We start from the raw sequence: 19571 nt of genomic DNA, 5'->3' as shown, positions 1-19571 counted from the left end.
TCTTCATCCTCATAACTATTTCCCATCACCTCTTTCTTTGTTGCAAGTACTTCTGATTCCTAATATCATTACTGAAGACACCTTCTAGTCACTCCAATTATCATCCCTTTGAGAAATTGTTACTCACACTCTGACAGCTTTTTGCAGATTCCCACTCTCAAACCTTGATTCAAACAGTAGAGTATTATCTTCTGGTCCTTGCAACGTGACAGCAAGTTCCTTGATAATTCCTCGTTTGCCTCCCACTCTGGAACTGGTGAAATAGGAACCTTCTGTAGGCACTGCAGAGAAAAGAGACATATTTAGGCTAGGTTCTACTCAGAATCCACTCATTCAACAAATACTTACTGAGCCCCTCTAAGTGGTCAACACTATTCTAGACCAACAATGAAATTTCTAATTTTCAACTATCTTTGCAGAGACTTTTAATCTTTTTTTTTTTTTTTTTTTTGAGACAGAGTCTCACTGTCACCCAGGCTGGAGTGCAGTGGTGCAATCTTGGCTCACTGCAAGCTCAGCCTCCTAGGTTCATGCCATTCTCCTGCCTCAGCCTCCTGAGTAGCTGGGACTACAGGCGCCCACCACCATGCCTGGGTAATTTTTTGTATATTTAGTAGAGACGGGGTTTCACCATGTTAGCCAGGATGGTCTCGATCTCCTGACCTTGTGATCTGCCCGTCTCGGCCTCCCAAAGTACTGGGATTACAGGCGTGAGCCACCGCGCCTGGCCATCCAACGTCAATTTTTTTTTTTTTAATGAATTATGCTTTTGGTGTCATATCTAGAATCCACTGCCACATCCAAGGTCATGAAGATTTATCCCTATGTTTTGATTTATCCCTATGTTTTCTTTGTTTGAGACAGGGTCTCACTCTATCACCCAGGCTGGAGTGCAGTGGTGTGAATCACAGTTCACTGCAGCCTCTACCTTTTGTGCTCAAGTGATCCTCCCACCTCAACTTCTTAAGTAGCTGGGACCACAGGAGTGCGCCACCACACCCAACTAATTGTTTAAATTTTTGTAGAGATGAGGTCCCACTATGTCACCCAGGCTGTTCTTGAACTCCAGGGCCCAAGCGATCCTCCTTCTTCAGCCTCCCAAGTGCTGAGTTTACAGATATGAGCCGTTGCATCCCGCAGATACCTGTTTCTTTCTTTCTTTCTTCCCTCCCTCCTTCCCTCCCTCCCTCCCTTCCTTCCTTCCTTCCTTTTTTTGACAGGGACTTGCTCTGTCACCCAGGCTGGAGTGCAGTTGCACAATCATATCTCATGGCAGCCTCAAACATCTGAGTTCAAGTGAACCTCCTGTCTCAGCCTCCTGAGTAGCCTGGACTACAGGCGTGCACCACCCTGCCCGGCTCATTTGTTTTAAGATTTTTATAGCTTCAGTACTTATCTTTAGGCCATTGATCCATTTTGGGTTAATTTTTAAATATGGTATGAAGTAGGGATTCAACTTCATTCTTTTGAGTGTGGCTATACAGTTATCCCAACACCATTTGTTATAGAGGCCATTCTTTCCCCACTGTTATAGGTGCCAGTCTTGGCACCCTGGTCAAAAATGAATTGACCAAAAATATATGAGTTTATTTTTGGACTCTCAGTTCTGTTTTAGTGACCTATATGCCTACCCTGTGTTAGGACTATACTGTTTTGATTACTGTATGTTCGTAGTGTTTTGAAATCAAGAAATGTGAATCTTCCAATTTTGTACTTCTTTTTCTGTATTGGCTATTCAGGGCCCTTTACAATTCCGTATAAATTTGAGGATCATCTTTTCATTGTGCATAAAAGCCCTTTGAAGTTTCCAGATTCTAGAGGGAAAGTTTTCAGTCTTTCCCCACTGAATATGTTATTCTTGTCATGTGTAGGTCTCCAGGTGTCTTCTCCATTCCATTATATCAGTGGTCAGCCAGTGACCTGACAGAGATTTCTTCAATAACCAGGGCTTGGCTAGGTGTAGTGGCTCATGCCTGTAATCCCAGAACTTTGGAAGGCTGAAGTGAGAGGATTGCTTGGGCTCAGAAGTTTGAGACCAGCCTGGGCAACATGGCAAAATGTCGTGTGATATACTCTGTACAAAAAATACAAAAGTTAGCTAGGTGGTAGTGTGCACCTGTAGTCCCAGCTACTCGGGATGCTGAGGCGGCAGGATTGCTTAAGCTGAGAGGTCAAGGCTGCAGTGATTTGTGGTTTTTCCACTGCACTCCAGCTTGGGTGACAAAGTGAGATCCTACCATTCATTCATTCATTCATTCACTCACTCATTCCCAAGCCAAAAAAAAAAAAAAAAAAAGCATAAGCACAAAACTTTCCTAGTCTGGGCAGACTGGCTTTGAGGTGAGGCACTCCTCAACACTAAGTCAGGCTGCCAAAAACTCGATGTTAGCCTTCCTCTTTAGTTGCACAGAGCCCAACCACCAACCAGAGATGCAAGCCTAGGAACCTCTCAGGTTTTTTCTGAACGTGGGTCCAGCCCTTGCCATGTATACTGCATTCTCCAGTATATGTGGAGGCCCTTCCAAGTGCTCATTTACCCAAGAATCTTTCTCCTCAGCTTCTTTCTCAGGCTTTTGGGCCTATCTGCTCCTTGCCTATTTGCTATCCCTTGCCCCAGGTAGCTATGAGCAGTGTATGTCTTTAAATACTTTTGATAGATGCAGATGGCACCTGGAAAAACTGCTTTAGCCTGAGGGAGGCAGTAACAAAAGCCAGTCTTTCCTCTGGTTCCTCAGGGAATTGTGAGAAAGGTAAGAAAGAGTCACGACCAGTTTGAGAATAAGGTCTACATTGTCCTCCTCCCCTCTTCCACTTCCAACACCAGCATTCCACATCAGGATCGCGGGCTGCTATCCTCATGACCTCTGCTAGGCAGGGGAATGAGGAATAGTAAGTGGACAAACAAAAATGGCACAACAGGCCAGGCGTGGTGGCTCATGCCTGTAATCCCAGCACTTTGGGAGGCTGAGGCGGGTGGATCACTTGAGGTCAGGAGTTCAAGACCAGCCTGGCCAACATGGTGAAACCCAGTGTCTACCAAAAAGATAAAAAATTAGCCAGGTGTGGTGGCGGGTGCCTGTAATCCCAGCTACTCAGGAGGCTGAGGCAGGAGAATTGCTTGAACCTGGGAGGCAGAGGTTGCAGTGAGTCGAGATTGAACCACTGCACTCCAGCCTGGGCAACAGACCGAGACTCCGTCTCAAAAAACAAACAAACAAAACAAAAACAAAAACGCCACAACAAAGGCTGGGCATGGTGGCTCACGCCTGTAATCCAGCACTTTGGGAGGCTGAGGTGGGTGGATCACCTGAGGTCAGGAGCTTGAGACCAGCCTGGCTGATATAGTGAAACCCTGTCTCTCTACTAAAAATGCAAAAATTAGCCAGGTGTGATGGTAGGCAACTGTAATACTAGCTACTTGGGAGGCTGAGGCAGGAGAATTGCTTGAACCTGGGAGGCAGAGATTGCAGTGAGCCGAAATCACACCACTGCACTCCAGCCTGGGCGATGAGAGTGAAACTCTGTCTCAAAAAAAAAAAAAAAAAGAGTTGAGGGGAATGGGACCTGTAATCCTAGCACTTTGGGAGGTTGAAGTGGGAGGACTGCTTGAGCACAGGAGTTTGAGACCAGCTTGGGCAACAGTGAAACCCTGTCTCCACTAATAATACAAAAAATTAGCTGGGCAGGGTGGTACATGCCTGTAGCCCCAGCTACTCAGGAGGCTAAGGTTGGACAATTCACTTGAGCCTGTAAGGTGGGGGATACAATGAGCCATGTTCATCCCACTGCACTCCAGCCTGGGCGACAGAGGAAGATCCTGTCTAAAAATTTAAAAAAAGAGTTGGGAAACATTTTTTCCTCTTCTGTTTTCAGAGTTGGTGAAATATTGGTATTATTTCATCTTTAAATGTTTAACAGAATTCAAACAAACCAGCCAGGTGCGGTGGGTCACGCCTGTAATCTCAGCACTGTGGGAGGCGGAGGCAGGTGGATCACTTGAGGCCAGAAGTTTGAGACCAGCCTGGCCAATATGGTGAAACTCCGTCTGTACTAAAAATACAAAAAAAAATTAGCTGGGCATGGTGGCGCACACCTGTAATCCCAGCTACTCTGGAGGCTGAGGAACAAATCGCTTGAACCCAGAAAGTGGAGGTTGCAGTGCCATGCACTCCAGCCTGGGTGAGAGAGTAAGTGAGACTCTGTCTCAAAAAAAAAAAAAGAATTCAAACAAACCTTGTCAAGTAAGTCCTTTGAGGCTGGGTTTTGTTTGTTTGTTTGTTTTTTGTTTTTTGAGACAGAGTCTTGCTCTGTTGCCCAGGCTGAAGTGCAGTGGTGTGATCTTGCCTCACTGCAACCTCCACCTCCCTGGTTCAAGCAATTCTCCCACCTCAGCCTCCCGAGTAGCTGGGACTACAGGTGCGCACCACCATACCAGGCTACTTTCTTTGTATTTTTAGTAGAGAGACAGGGTTTCACGTAGGCCAGGCTGGTCTCAAACTCTAGACCTCAGCTGATCCACCTGCCTTGGCCTCCCAAAGTGCTGGGATTAGAGGCCTGAACTACCAGGTCCCAGGGGGGCCTGGGTTTTCTTTGTGGAAAGATTTCTAATTATTATTTCTTTGTTATAATGTATTTAAACCTTTTATTTCTTTGTTGAGTCAGTTTTCGTAACTTTCTAGCAATTTGTCCTGTTTATCTAAATTGTTTAATTTGTTGTCATAAAGTTGTTAATAGTATTACCTTGTAATTTTTTTGATTTCTACAGGTTTGGTCCTTATGTTACCTTTTTCATTTCTGATTTTGATAATTTGTGCCTCTTTTCCTTTCTTGGGTTAGCAAATATGTTTCAATTTTGTTGATGTTCCAAACAACCAACTTTTGGTTTGCTTTTCTCCATCAGTTTTCTGTCTTCTATTCAATGCTTTCCTTTTTTATTTTTTATTTATTGATTGATTTTTGAGATAGAGTCTCACTCTGTCACCCAGGCTGAGTATAGTGGCACAATCTTGGCTCACTGCAACCTCTGCCTCCTGGGTTCATGCAATTCCCTTGCCCCAGCCCCCCAAATAGCTGGGATTACAGGGGCATGCCACCACACCCAACTAATTTTTGTATTTTTAGTAGAAATAGGGTTTCACCATGTTGGTCAAGCTGCTCTCAAACTCCTGACCTCAAGTGATCCACCCACCTCAGCCTCCCAAAGTGCTAGGATTACAGGTATGAGGCACCACACCCAGCCTCTTAATGATGATGATGATTATTTTTTTGAGATGGAGTCTCGGTCTGTCGCCCAGCCTGGCGTGCAGTGGCAAAATCTTGGCTCACTGCAACCTCCACCTCCCAAGGTTCAAGGGGCTCTCCTGCCACAGCCTCTTGAATAGCTGAAACTACAGGCGCGTGCCATTATGCCCAGCTAATTTTTTGTATTTTTAGTAGAGATAGGGTTTCACCATGTTAGCCACGATGGTCTCGATCTCCTGACCTTATGATCCGCCCACCTTGGCCTCCCAAAGTGCTGGGATTACAGGAGACCGAATTTCACTCTTGTTGCCCAGGCTGGAGTGCATGGCACGATCTTGGCTCACCACAACCTCTACTTCCCAGGTTCAAGAGATTCTCCTGCCTTAGCCTCCCAAGTAGCTGGTATTGCAGGCATGCACTACCACACTCGGCTAATTTTGTATTTTCAGTAGAGATGGGGTTTCTCCATGTTGGTCAGGCTGGTCTGGAACTCCCAACCTCAGGTGGTCCGCCTGCCTAGGCCTCCCAAAGTGCTGGGATTATAGGCGTGAGCCACCGCGCCCAGCCACATTCTTATTTTTATTACTACTTTCCTGCTGCAAATTTGGGTTTAGTTGGCTCTTATTTTTCCAGTTTACTAAGGTAGAAGCTTAGGTAATTGATAAGAAGCCTTTTTTGTTTTGAAATTCAGGCACTTAAAGCCATAAATACCCACAAATATCCCTGTCACTGGTTCATTTTGTTTTGCATCTTGTAACTTTTGATATGTTGTAGTTTTATTTTCACTACATTCAAAATATTTTTGAAGTCTACTTGTGATTTCTTTAACCCACAGTTTATTTAGAAAGATGTTATTCAATTTCCACATATTTATGGATATCTCATATTTCATTCTGTTGTTGATTTCTAACTTAATTTTATTATGGTCAGAGAATGTACTTTGTATTATTTTAATCCTTTTACATGTATAAAAACTTGCATTATGGCCTAGCATATGGTTTATCCTGGGGAATCTAACAGGTACCCTTAAAAAGAATGTGTATGACTTCAGTAGGAATGGCGAAAAAAAAAAAAGAATGAGTATTTTGTTGTTGTTAGGTATGGTGTTCTGCATATTTCTATAAAAGACATATATTCAATCCCTAGAAGCTTAAACCTCAACACAGGAAACCGCATTACTAAATGACAGTCATATGCACATAGAACAAAGTACTCACTAAAGTACATATAAGAAGTGGAGAAAAGAAATCTCCCCAAAGATGATCCAACGTCTGATTTTCAGGAAGGAGAATAACAAGAGAGAAGCTGTAAAATGGACTTAGAACTATTAAAAATAATGTACTTTAATTTTAGAAAATTATCGAAATTTTGCAGCAGACTGGTTATGACTCCTCCTCCAGGCTCCCACTCATGTTGGCCTGGAAAAGAGTTTACCACTAAACTATGGATTTTTAAAATCACTTTTATTATGAAACATATGTTTATTATAACTTTGTCATGATTAACTATTCATTGTTCAGTGTAATGACAATACCTGAATCTAATTGATAGACAACTGTTCCTTTTTTCTCTCCTACAATCTCTGGTACCTTTTCATTTCCTTTAGGCTGATAGAAGTATTCTGGTTGAGGTGGAGCCCACTCTGAAAGAAGACATTTTAGAAAGTATAAAATAAGAAATAATGTAAACGGCACTATCAGAACTAATATAAAATAATAATAATAATTTTTCAAATGGCTAGTTTGGTTGAATCAAACCAAATTCCCACCCTAAATTTCCTGCTTGTTTATAAAATAATTATGTCTTGTTTCTTTTCATAAAGACTTATGAGGACACTTTTAACAAAGAGCATATAAAATGAAATAATAAACTATCCATAGAAGACCTAAAAATAAGTCAGAAAGGTCAATATAGCTGCTGCAACAGCTCTTCAAAATTTGGCCCTGACTTTCCTTAAAGTGAGCAAAATATGGTCATTAACATAACTTTTTTTATTACCATAGAGGACTAAGTCTATCAATTGTTTCAGAGGAAGCAAGCCTTTTTCTTTTCTTTCTTTTTTTTTTGAGACGGAGTCTTGCTCTATTGCCCAGGCTAGAGTGCAATGGTGCGATCTCGGCTCACCGCAACCTCCGCCTCTCGGGTTCAAGCGATTCTCTCGCCTCAGCCTCCTGAGTAGCTGGGATTACAGGCATGTGCCACCACTCCCGGCTAATTTTGTATTTTTAGTAGAGACAGGGTTTCTCCATGTTGGTCAGGCTGGTCTCAAACTCCCGACCTCAGGTGATCCGCCCTCCTCTGCCTCCCAAAGTGCTGGGATTACAGGTGTGAGCCACTGTGCCTAGCGAAGGCTTTTTCATTAATACTGAATTTTAAAAGATTTCTTTGGCTGGGTGCAGTGGCTTATGCCTGTAATCCCAGCACTTTGGGAGGACAAGGTGGGTAGATTACCTAAGGTCAGGAGTTCGAGACCAGCCTGGCCAACATAGTGAAGCCCCCACCTCTACTAAAAATACAAAAATTAGCCGGGTATGGTGGCATGTGCCTGTAGTCCCAGCTACTCGGGAGGCTGAGGTAGGAGAATTGCTCTAACCCGGGAGGCGGAGGTTGCAGTGAACCGAGATCACACCACTGCATGCCAGCCTGGGCGAACAGAGCAAGACTCTGTCTCAAAATAAATAAATAAAAAACAACAACAACAACAACAACAAAACATTTCCTTTATGGAACTTGAACTTTTCAATATCATTTTTAGAAGAGCAGCCACTGATGAATTCCAAGAGCATATAAAGATACACCTCAGTCAAATATTACATGGATTTATTTTCTCAAAGGTTATGGGAAGTGATGAGGCTCTGACAATTTAGTTTAAACAACAAGGTGCTTGCATGCCTGTAATCCCAGCACTTTGGGAGCCCAAGGAGAGTGGATCATGAGGTCAGGAGATCAAGACCAGCCTGGCCAACACGGTGAAACCCCGTCTCTATCAAAAAATACAAAAATTAGCCGAGTTTGGTGGTGGGTACCTGTAATCCCAGCTACTCAGGAGGCTGAGGCAGAATTGCTTGCTTGAACCCAGGAGACAGAGGTTGCAGTAAGCTGACACGGTGCCACTGCACTCCAGCCTGGGCGACAGAGTGAGACTCTGTCTCAAAAAAAAAAAAAAAAAAAAAAAAAACAACCAATAAGGTGCTTATTAATACAATTTAGTTTAAACAATAAGGTGTTTGTTAATAAGTTTCTTTGAAACATTTTTAAAAAAATTGTTTTATAAAAGATCATGTAGTTGGCCGGGCGCAGTGGCTCACGCCTATAATCCCAGCACTTTAGGAGGCAGAGGCGGGCGGATCACGAGGTCAGGAGTTCGAGATCAGCCTGACCAACATGGTGAAACCCCGTCTCTACTAAAAAAAAATGCAAAAATTAGCGGGGCATGGTGGTACACACCTGTAATCCCAGCTACTCAGGAGGCTGAGGCGGGAGATTGCTTGAACCTGGGAGGCAGAGATTGCAGTGAGCCGAGATTGTGCCATTGCACTCCAGACTGGGCGACAGAGCAAGACTCCGTCTCAAAAAAAAAAAAAAAAAAAGATCTTGTAGTTTAGTGAATTACCACAGCATTAACTTGGTTATTAAATTCCAGTGTGCTTGCTGGGGGTGGTGGCTCACACCTGTAATCTCAGCACTTTAGGAGGCCAGGAGGATCATTTGAGGCCAGGAGTTTGGGAGTAGCCTGGGCAACATAGTGAGACCATGTGTCTCTACAAAAAAACTATTTAAAAATTAGCCAGGTGGCCGGGCATGGTGGCTTACACCTGTAATCCCAGCACTTTGGGAGGCTGAGGCAGGTGGATCACTTGAGGTCATGAGTTAGAGACCAGCCTGGCCTACATGGTGAAACCCCGTCTCTACCAAAAATATAAAAAATGAGCAGAGTGTGGTGGCACGTGCCTGTAATCCCAGCTACTTGGGAGGCTGTGGCAGAGAAGCACTTGAACCTGGGAGGCGGAGGTTGCAGTGAGCCAAGATCATGCCACTGCACTCCAGCCTGGGCGACAGAGCAAGACTCTGTTCTCAAAAAAATAAAAGAAAAAAAATTGGCCAGGCATGGTGGTGCACGCCTATAGTCCTAGCTACTCAGGAGGCTGAGGGGGGAGGATGGCTTGTTCCCAGGAGTTCAAGGCTGCAGTGAGCTATGATTGCACCACTGCACTACAGCCTGAGTGACAGAACAAGACCCTGTCTCAAAAATAAAATATTAAATTAAAATAAAATATAAAGTCAAATAAACTCCACTTTTATTTTTTCCCTATATTTTCAGACTCATCTCTTGTTTTTAATGCTCAATGTTCTATGGTTGCCCAAGCATGCCATGCTCTTTTTCTGTTTCTTCCAACTGAAATTCTTTTCTTTGACCCTCTTAATTGGATCATTTCGAACTCATCCTTTAGATCTCAGCTTAGATGTCAACTCCTTTTGAAAACTTATGTTGATCTCTAAGCTGGGTTAGGTATGCTCAGAGGGACCAAGCACTATGCAATTGTCTGGTAAAATGTTTAACTTCCCCACTAGTTCATGAACTCTGTGTCCATGAACTCTCCACTTTGCTCATCACTATTATCTCTAGCACCAAGCACTGTACTTAGCATATAACAACACATATGAATGAATATTATAAAGCAGAGACACAGAAAATGAGGAACATCCAGCTGGGTGCAGTGGCTCACGGCTGTATCCCAGCACTTTGGGAGGCCAAGGCGGGTGGGTCATGAGGTCAGGAGTTCGAGACCAGCCTGGCCAAGATGGTGAAACCTCGTCTGTACTAAAAATACAAAAATTAGCTGGGTGCGGTGGTGGGTGTCTGTAATCCCAACTACTCCAGAGGCTGAGGCAGGAGAATCGCTTGAACCCAGGAGGCGGAGGTTGCAGTGAGCCGAGATGGAGCCATTGCACTCTAGCCTGGGTGACAGAGCAAGACTCCGTCTCAGAAAAAAAAAAAAAAAAAGGAACATCCAGTTGTTTATCCAGTAGTATAAAGCAGAGACATACATGATGTTTGCTAGACTTGTTCTGGTAATTAGAGAAGTCCCCACTTTCTAAGGCAACCCAATTCCATAAATGCTTAATCCATAAAATGGATGCAGAAGATTGTACTTGCTCCAAGAGCTCACAGGTAAGACCTATAATGTCATAAAAAAGTCTCCACCATTCCGACAAGAAAACTCCAATAAACTCAAAATATAAAATTAAATTAATTTTATATTTAATTAAAAACTGTAAAAACTATGTTGTGATATATGTAGTCTTCAATTATACCAAGACTGGTAAAAATACCACACAACCAAACACATTAATACTGAGACAGGGTAGCACCTCTGTATTTTTAGATAAGATGCTATGCCCTCTCTCCAATAAAAGAAAAAGAAAAGAAAAAAACCACTGAAACAGGTTAATCTAGAAAACAGATTTCAGTATTTATATATTTTGGCTTCTAGGAAGGTATCCTCCCATTCTGGAAAACTCAGAAGCATTCTAGTTTACACATTAGTGTAACTTGATTTTGGTGAGTTTATATCAGTTTCTCACAGTTTAATTTTTTCAGGGTGAGTTAATAAATGTTGACTCTAGGCTAAGTGCAGTGGCTCATGCCTGTAATCCCAGCACTTTGGGAGGCCGAGGCGGGTGGATCACTTAGGGTCAGGAGTTTGAGACCAGCCTGGCCAACATGGAGGAACGCTGACTCTAATAAAAATACAAAAACTAGCCGGGTGCGGTGGCTCACATCTGTAATCCCAGCACTTTGGGAGGCCGAGGCGGGTGGATCACCTGAGGTTGGGAGTTTGAGACCAGACTGACCAACATGGAGAAACCCCGTTTCTACTAAAAATACAAAATTAGCTAGGTGTGGTGGCACATGCCTGTAATCCCAGCTACTCAGGGGGCTGAGGCAGGAGAATCATTTGAACCTGTGAGGTGGAGGTTGCAGTGAGCCGAGCTCATGCCATTGCACTCTAGCCTGGGCAACAAGAGCAAAAGTCAGTCTCAAAAAAAAAAAAAAAAAAAAAAAAAACTAGCCAGGCGTGGTGGCCAGGCATCTGTAATCCCAGCTACTTGGGGGGCTTAGGCAGGAGAATCACCTGAACCTGGGAGGTGGGGGTTGCCATGAGTCGAGATCGTGCCACTGCACTCCAGCCTGGGTGACAGAGTGAGACTCTGTCTCAGTAAATAAATAAATAAATAAATGTTGACTCTGTCCTGCCTTATACTTAAGCACATAGAACTTAACATTCTCAGGTCTTGTAATAAAGTCAGGCAGAAGGCCGGGCTTGGTGGCTTATGCCTGTAATCCCAGCACTTTGGGAGGCCGAGGTGGGCGGATCACCAGGTCAGGAGTTCGAGACTAGCCTTACCCACATGATGAAACCCCGTCTCTACTTAAAAATGCAAAATTAGCTGGGCGTGGTGGTGTGCGCCTGTAATCCCAGCTACTCAGTAGGAGGCTGAGGGAGGAGAATCCCTTGAACCTGGGAGGCAGAGGTTGCAGTGAGCCAAGATCGCGCCATTGCACTCCAGCCTGGGCAATAGAGTGAGACTTTGTCTCAAAAAACAAAAAAAAAGTCAGGCAGAATAGCAAGACTAATTCACGTAAGTCATATTACCAATATGATGAATGTTTTCCTTGATGACCTCACATTCAATTGGCCATCTTGGAGCCTGCAGTGGCCTTTTGGTAGACAAAATGGAAAAGAGCTCTTGGGGTTCTCGAAGACGTGGGTTTACTTCATCCAACTCATCATAAAGAAGCTGTCTGCTCCTAAGATGTGGTAAACTCAGCATATGTGAATCTGCCAAAGGGAACGAGAGTAAGTGAACATCTTCCTTTTCCTCCTTGGGAACTTTACTGCTCATCTGTAACAGTGAAACTATTTTAAGCGTTGTATTAAAATGTTAGCACAGATACATGATTCTCTGACATGTTTCTCCTTCAAGAAGATTTAGTCCAGAATAACAGGTTCAAAATTATAAAATGTTAAAATTCTGCACAGTCTATTAAATGTTTAAATATAAAGCTTTAGGGTAAATTAAAAACCTTTTTTTTAAAAAATTAAATTTAATGGTCCAAGACATTTCAACAGTGGGTTACAATGAATAAGAAGTTACTTAATGTGTTTTATTATTTTTGTTTAGCTAGTGGCAAGAGAGGAAATTTCAATATATCCATTAGCATTTTAGAAAAAATTACATAAAACTTTATTCTTTTTTTCTTCTTTTTTATCAACTATAGTGAAATAATCTATAAATAAAATTTCAGGGCCATAATATAACCATACAAAGGAAAGACAGACATAAAACAAAGAAGATGGAAAGAGGAAGGGGAGAGAAGGCGTGAGATGGGGCAGAAGAGAGGACGAGCTCTTGGAAAAGAAAGAATGAGAAAAAAAGGGAAGAAAAGAAAGGCTTTCAGGAAGATAAAAAAGAAAGGAGGGGCCAGGCGTGGTGGCTCAAGCCTGTAATCCCAGAACTTTGGGAGGCTGAGGTGGGCGGATCATCTGAGTTCAGGAGTTCGAGACCAGCCTGGCCAACGTGGTGAAATCCTGTCTCTACTAAAAACACAAAAATTAGCTGGGCCTGGTGGCACATGCCTGTAATCCCAGCTACTAGGAAGGCTGAGGCAGGAGAATCCTTGAATCTGGGAGGTGGAGGTTGCAGTGAGCTGAGGCTGCGCCACTGCATCCAGCCCGGGAAAGAGTGAAAGTCTGTGTCAAAAAAAAAAAAAAAAAAAAAAAAGAAAGAAAAAGAAGAAAGGGAATGAGGAAAAAAGAAAAAAATGGAAATGAAAGGGGGAACTAAAGGCTGAGGGTCCTTCAGTGCTCATCAGGCATGAATCCCATTCCTGTCTGGTAATTCTTAGGTCTGGTGGGAACAGCAGGTGATGAAGACATAGTCCAAAAAAGGAACTTGAATTTTCTGGTCTGGAAGGACATGAAATACCTCTGTTGATGGCTTCTATCTGTCTGTGCACAGCTGAAGATAAACTGGTAGGCCCTAGAAAGAGGAAGAGGAGGCACCGTTTGTGTCAGGGATCGTTGTCTTCTTTTCTTCTGTCCGCTATCCCCATCCCTTCTCATTTCCTATGCCCACTTTGGACCCTTGCATTTCTATCTAAATCTTTCTCCCATACTTTAATGGGGGAAATAAAAGGAAATAAACATTTGAAAAGATAGTAAAGCTGCACAATGTCACTCATAACTAAAGAAATATAAAGCAGTTTGGGCGCGGTAGCTCACACATGTAATCCTAGCACTTTGGGAGGCCGAGGCGGGCGGATTACCTAAGGTTGAGAGTTCAAGACCAGCCTGGCCGGCTGGGCGGCTCATGCCTGTAATCCTAGCACTTTGGGAGGCTGAGGTGGGTGGATCACGAGGTCAGGAGATCGAGACCATCCTGGCTAACATGGTGAAATCCTGTCTCTACTAAAAACACAAAAGATTAGCTGGGCATGGTGGTGGGCGCCTGTAGTCCCAGCTACTCCAGAGGCTGAGGCAGGAGAATGCCGTGAACCCAGGAAGCGGAGCTTACAGTGAGCCTAGATTGCGCCACTGCACTCCAGCCTGGGGCACAGAGCAAGACTCCGTCTCAAAAAATAAATAAATAAAAATAAAAATAAAAATAAATAAAAATAATAAATAATTGTTGAATATGCTAGGTGCCCTTATAAAGAATGGGGTAAAGAAGGAGAGGTGGCGTGTGCCTATAGTCCCACCTAGTCCGGAGGCTGCAGGGTAGGGGTTGGGTTGTGGTTACTTGAGCCCAGGAATTTGAGTCCAGCCTCAAAAGAATAAAGTGTTTTTTGTTTTGTTTTGTTTTTGGTGCTTATATGAAAAGGCTTTCTCTTTTGTTTTTTTAAGACAGGGTTGCTGGGCGTGGTGGCTCACACCTGTAATCCCAGCACTTTGGGAGGCCAAGGCAGGCGGATCACTTGAGGTCAGGAGTTCGAGACCAGCCTGGCCAATATGGTGAAACCCTGTCTCTACTAAAAAAAAAAAAAAAAAAAAAAAAATTAGCCAGGCATGGTGGCACGTGCCTGTAATCCTAGCTACTAGGGAGGCTGAGGCAGGAGAATTGCTTTAACCTGGAAGGTGGAGGTTGCAGTGAGCAGAGATCGTGCCTTTCTACTCCCTGCCAGGAGCTTTAGCACACAGAATATAGGAAACTTTTGGGCTGGTGTAAGCAAACATATAAGATACATACCTGAAAAGGGAAATACTACATCAAGGGTAAATTACTGTTTTAACTTTCCCAGCTGTGTTAGTCCATTTTCACACTGCTGAAAGAGACATACCCGAGACTGGGCAATTTACAAAAGAAAGAGGTTTAATGGACTTACACTTCCACGTGGCTGGGGAGGCCTCACAATCATGGCAGAAGGCAAGGAGGAGCAAGTCATGTCTTAAATAGATGGCACCAGGCCAAGAGAGAGCTTGTGCAGGGAAACTCCCCCTTATAGAACCATCTGATCTTGTGAGACTTATTCACTATCACAAGGACAGCACGGAAAAAACCTGCCCCCATGATTCAATTACCTCCCACCGGGTCCCTCCCTCAACACGTGGGAATTTAAGATGAGATTTGGGTGGGGACACAGCCAAACCGTATCACCAGCTATCGCCAAATTGCCTTCCTAAAAGTCTACTTACTCACATTGGCAACAGCAGTATAGGAAAGTGTGTTCCCCCATACCCTAACCTACACTACGTATAAGTTTCTTTAAAATTTTGCCCAAATCTCATAATTTAAAAAAATGGTAACTTGCTATTTTGATTTGCATTTTCAGTTAGTAGTGGAGCATCCTTTCATATGCTTATTGACTATGTTTTTCCATGAACTACTTGTTCATGTCTTTTACTCATTTTTCTATTTGGTCATCTTTTTTGTTTGTGTTTATTTAGAGAAAGGGTCTCTCTATGTTGCCCAGGCTGGACTCAAAATCCTGGGCAATTCTGGGTTCAAATGATCCTCCTGCCTCAGGCTCCCAAGTGGCTGAGACTACAGGCATTTGCCACCATGTTCAGCTTTAGTCATCTTTTTTTTTTTTTTTTTTTTTTTTTTGAGATGGAGTCTCGCTCTGTCACCCAGGCTGGAGTGCAGTCGTGCAATTTCCTCTCACTGCAACCTCTGCCTCCCAAGTTCAAGTGACTCTCCTGCCTCAGCCTCCTGAGCAGCTGGGATTACAGGTGGGCGCCATCACGCTGGGATAATTTTTCTATTTTTAGTAGAGACGGGGTTTCACCATATTGGCCAGGCTGGCTTCGAACTCCTGACCTCAGGTGATCCGCCTACCTTGGGCTCCCAACGTGCTGGGATTACAGGCATGAGCCACTGTGCCCAGCCTAATCATCTTTTATTAACACTTACTGATTTGAAAGAGCTGTTATATGTAAAGGAAATGAACCCTTTGGCATATTTGTTGCAATTTTTTTTTTTTTAGTTTGTCCTTGACTTTATCAATGGTATTTTTTCCAAAGAGAAGTTTAAATTTTTCCTTTAAAAATTATCAGCTGGGCACAGTGGCTCATGCCTGTAATCCCAGCACTTTGGGAGGCCAAGGCAGGCGGGTCACGAGGTCAAGAGATCAAGACCATCCTGGTCAACATGGTGAAACCCCCTCTCTACTAGAAATACAAAAATTAGCTGGGCATGGTGGCGTGTGCCTGTAGTCCCAGCTACTCGGGAGGCTGAGGCAGGAGAATCACTTGAAGCCAGGAGGCGGAGGTTGTAGTGAGCCGAGATGGAGCCACTGCACTCCAGCCTTTTCACAGAGCAAGACTCTGTCTCAAAAAAAAAAAAAAAAAAAAAAAAAAAAATTATCAATATTGGCCGGGTGTGTTGGCTCGCACCTGTAATCCCAGCACTTTGGGAGGCTGAGGTGGGCCGATAACCTGAGGTTGGGAGTTTGAGACCAGCCTGGCTAACATGGCGTAACACCGTCTCTACTAAAAGTACAAAAATTAGCCGGGAGTGGTGGTGGGCGCCTGTAATCCCAGATACTCAGGAGGCTGAGGCAGGAGAATAGCTTGAACCCGGGAGGCAGAGGTTGCAGTGAGCTGAGATAGTGCTACTGTACTTCCAGCCTGGGCGACAAGAGTGAGACTCCGTCTCAAAACAAAACAAAACAATATTGTATTTTCAGATCTTGTGTCATTCAAAGGTTTTAAGTAAAAAAGGGACCTAATCAGATTTGCATATAAAAAACACTGCTATGTGGAAAATTGATTGGAGGGGGTGGGGCAGCACAGAACAAGAGGAGCCAGGAGACCAATTAGGAGGCTGAATGATGATAGCTTGGATGGGAGGTGGTGGGACTGTGAGGGTGGGGGTGTAAGGGTAGCGGTGGAGGTTGGGGATAAGCGGGGGGGTTGTAGAGAAAAGAGGGGTGGATCAATGTTTGGTTTGAGGGAGAAGTTCAACTGGATTCCTCCCCTTGGATTTTAGAAGAAACCTGTGTCTCTGCAAAAAATTATTTTTTTGTGTAAGCTAGCTAGAACTGTTTTCCACTGCTCCTATGCAAAGAGCCTTAGTAAGCATTATCTATCAAACTGTGAAAATCAATGTATTACTTTTTTTTTTTTTTGAGACAGGGTCTCCCTCTGTTGCCCAGGCTGGAATGCAGTGGCGCAATCTCAGCTCACTGCAACTTCCGCCTCCCAGGTTCACACAATTCTCCTGCCTCAGCCTCCCCAGTAGCTGGGACCACAGGCACCTGCCACCACGCCCAGCTAATTTATGTATGTTTTTGTAGAGACAGAGTTTTGCCATGTTGCCCAGGCTGGTCTCGAGCTCCTGAGCTCAAGTGATCTGCCTGCCTCAGCAATCCAAAGTGCTGGGATTACAGGCGTGAGCCACCATGCCAGGCGTATTACTCTTTTTTTTTTTTTTGAGACAGAATCTCACTTTGTCACCCAGGCGGGGTACAGTGGCCCAACCTCGGCTCATTGCAACCTCCGCCTCCTGGGTTCAAGTGATCCTCCCACCTCAGCCTCCCAAGTCCTGAGATTACAGGTGTGTGTCATCACACCTGGCTAATTTTTATATTTTTAGTAGAGCTGGGGTTTTGCCATGCTGGTCAGACTGGTCTCAAACTCCTAACCTCAAGTGATCCTCCCACCTCAGCCTCCCAAAGTGCTGGGATTACAGGTGTGATCACCATGCCCGGCTAGAAAATACGGTATTTTGATTTAAACCTGTAATCCAAAGTAGATTTAGAGAGAAGTTTTGAATGGTGTTAGAAACAGAGGCCAAGGCTGCTCCCTGGCCTCTCCCATGTTAGAGCAGGTTCTTCTGAATACTCAGAGGAGTTACTAGGCAATGAGGTTCTAGGGGTCACACATACTGATTGTTACTCACATAAAAGCTTCTCCTTTTGCAGGGTGTCTGGTATCAAATCATCTTTTTCCCCAAGAGAGCCATTCAACAGGTATTGAGGATTATTCTTCCGAACATGCTGATGCGTAGCAGAGTTTGGTAAACTGCCTCTCTGAGCTAAAAATAGGCAGTTTAATTAAAGTTGCTGGAAGGCTGACTCATCACTTCTAACATCTAGATCAATACCAAACCACTACTCCTTTTATCACCACCCACCACCACTGCCCTTTGCAATGAATACGCTGCATTTTTCAAAAAGCTTTCATATTCCAACTTATGTGAGTGAAGCATAATTATCCCCACCTTACAGCTGAGGAAATGGATGTAAAGAGGAGACTTGAGAAGCAGCCTGGTGTAGTGGAGTGAGAAAGGACTTGGCAGGCAGAAAGATTCTGAAGCTACAAGGGCTGTATTGGAACTCAGAAAATGATAGCCGAAGGCTGGGAGGGTTGCTTGAGCCTGGGATGTGGAGGCCACTGCCCTCCAGCCTGAGTGACAGAGCGAGATCCTGTCTCAAAAAAAAAAAAAAAAGAAAAAAAAATTACGGCCCAAAGGTTTGGCACTTTGGCATACTGAACACTTTGAATTCAACATAGAAAAGGTTCCAACCCTCAAAAACATGCAATTTACCCATGTAACAAACCTGCACATGTACCCTCTCATCTATAATAAAAGTTGAAAAAATGAATTAAAAAAAAATAGAAAAGCCTTAGAAGATGCCTCAGAATCAAGGACTTTCTGACCTCTCCTGTCTCCCCACTACCCCAAGAGCAGGAAGGGACTCCTCTCTGGAATTCCTTCTAAGGAAACTTCTTTCCAAAAGAAAAGCAGTTGTTTTAAGACCCCTTCCCTAGGAATCTCATCAAATAACTAGTAAAGATGAACCACCAAAGAGGAGACTAAAAATTGTCGCGACGCCCAGATAGACTTTTCATCAATTCTGAGGGCAACTCAGAGATTACCTGGGCAACTATTTGCATAAGACAACCTTTCTTCAGTGAAGCTCCTCCCCTCACTTGCTTGCCAACCCTCCCCGGAGCTCAGAGGAACTTTGTCCCAGGACATGGTTTTTGGAGCTCATTCGTTTCTCCTGAATATCATTTACTACCTTTCACAATTGCCTACACACCTCCTCCCTGAATGTCTCTCTCCCTATAAGAGGGTATTGAAACTTCAACAACCTGGAGTGCTGTGGCGCAATCTCGGCTCACTGCAACCTCTGCCTCCCGGGTTCAAGCGTTTCTCCTGCCTCCGCCTTCTGAGTAGCTGGGATTACAGGCGTGCAACACCATGCCCAGCTAATTTTTTGTATTTTTAGTAGAGGTAGGGTTTTGCCATGTTGGCCAGGCTGGTCTTGAACTCCTGACCTCAGGTGATCTGCCCACCTTGGCCTCCCAAAGTGCTGGGATTACAGGCGTGAGCCACCACGCCCGGCCTGAAGTTCTTGACTTTGTATGGAAAGTAAAAAATTCTATAATGACCAGCCTGAGGAACACAGTAAGACCATGTCTCTACAAAAAAATTTTTAAATTAGCTGGGTGTACTGGCATGTGCTTGTGTTCCCTTCTAGTTGGGAGGTAGGAGGATCGCTTAAGTCTGGGAAGTCAAGGCTGCAATGAGCTGTGATTGCAACATTGCACTCCGGCCAAGGCAAGAAACAGACCATCTAAAAAATAAATAAATAAATAAATAAATATCATAATAGTTTTGCTGTCATACTTCATATTGCAAAAGTAATGGCCACAGTGCATAAGTACTTAGTTATGGTGGAAAATGCATTAAATTTGTGGGTGGAAGATAGAAGTCTGTTCTGAATGACAGTGATTTGGATTTAGTACTAATCAGTGGTTTCAGGCCATCCAGGGGTCTTGGAACCTCCCCCCTGTAGATAAGGGCGGACTAATGTA

General features: G+C 43.9%; 1 protein-coding gene across 9 annotated transcripts in view; it reads right to left on the bottom strand.

The window, feature by feature from the left end:
- AGBL2 (AGBL carboxypeptidase 2) overlaps positions 1 to 19571 on the bottom strand; it is a 60929-nt gene that overhangs the window by 38254 nt on the left and 3104 nt on the right. For all 9 annotated transcript variants that reach the window (XM_063671821.1, XM_054439533.2, XM_054439532.2 and 6 more), the window contains 5 exons: positions 17647 to 17781; positions 13234 to 13287; positions 11901 to 12086; positions 6776 to 6883; positions 128 to 281 (listed from right to left, as the gene is read on the bottom strand). In XM_063671821.1, coding sequence (XP_063527891.1) covers positions 128 to 281; positions 6776 to 6883; positions 11901 to 12086; positions 13234 to 13287; positions 17647 to 17781 — 637 coding nt within the window. The remainder of the gene's footprint in view (positions 1 to 127; positions 282 to 6775; positions 6884 to 11900; positions 12087 to 13233; positions 13288 to 17646; positions 17782 to 19571) is intronic.

The sequence above is a fragment of the Pongo pygmaeus genome, chromosome 9, assembly GCF_028885625.2.
Source record: "Pongo pygmaeus isolate AG05252 chromosome 9, NHGRI_mPonPyg2-v2.0_pri, whole genome shotgun sequence".
NCBI lineage: Eukaryota > Metazoa > Chordata > Mammalia > Primates > Hominidae > Pongo > Pongo pygmaeus.
Note: the sequence above shows the minus strand (reverse complement) of the source record. Positions and strands in the feature narration are given on the sequence as shown.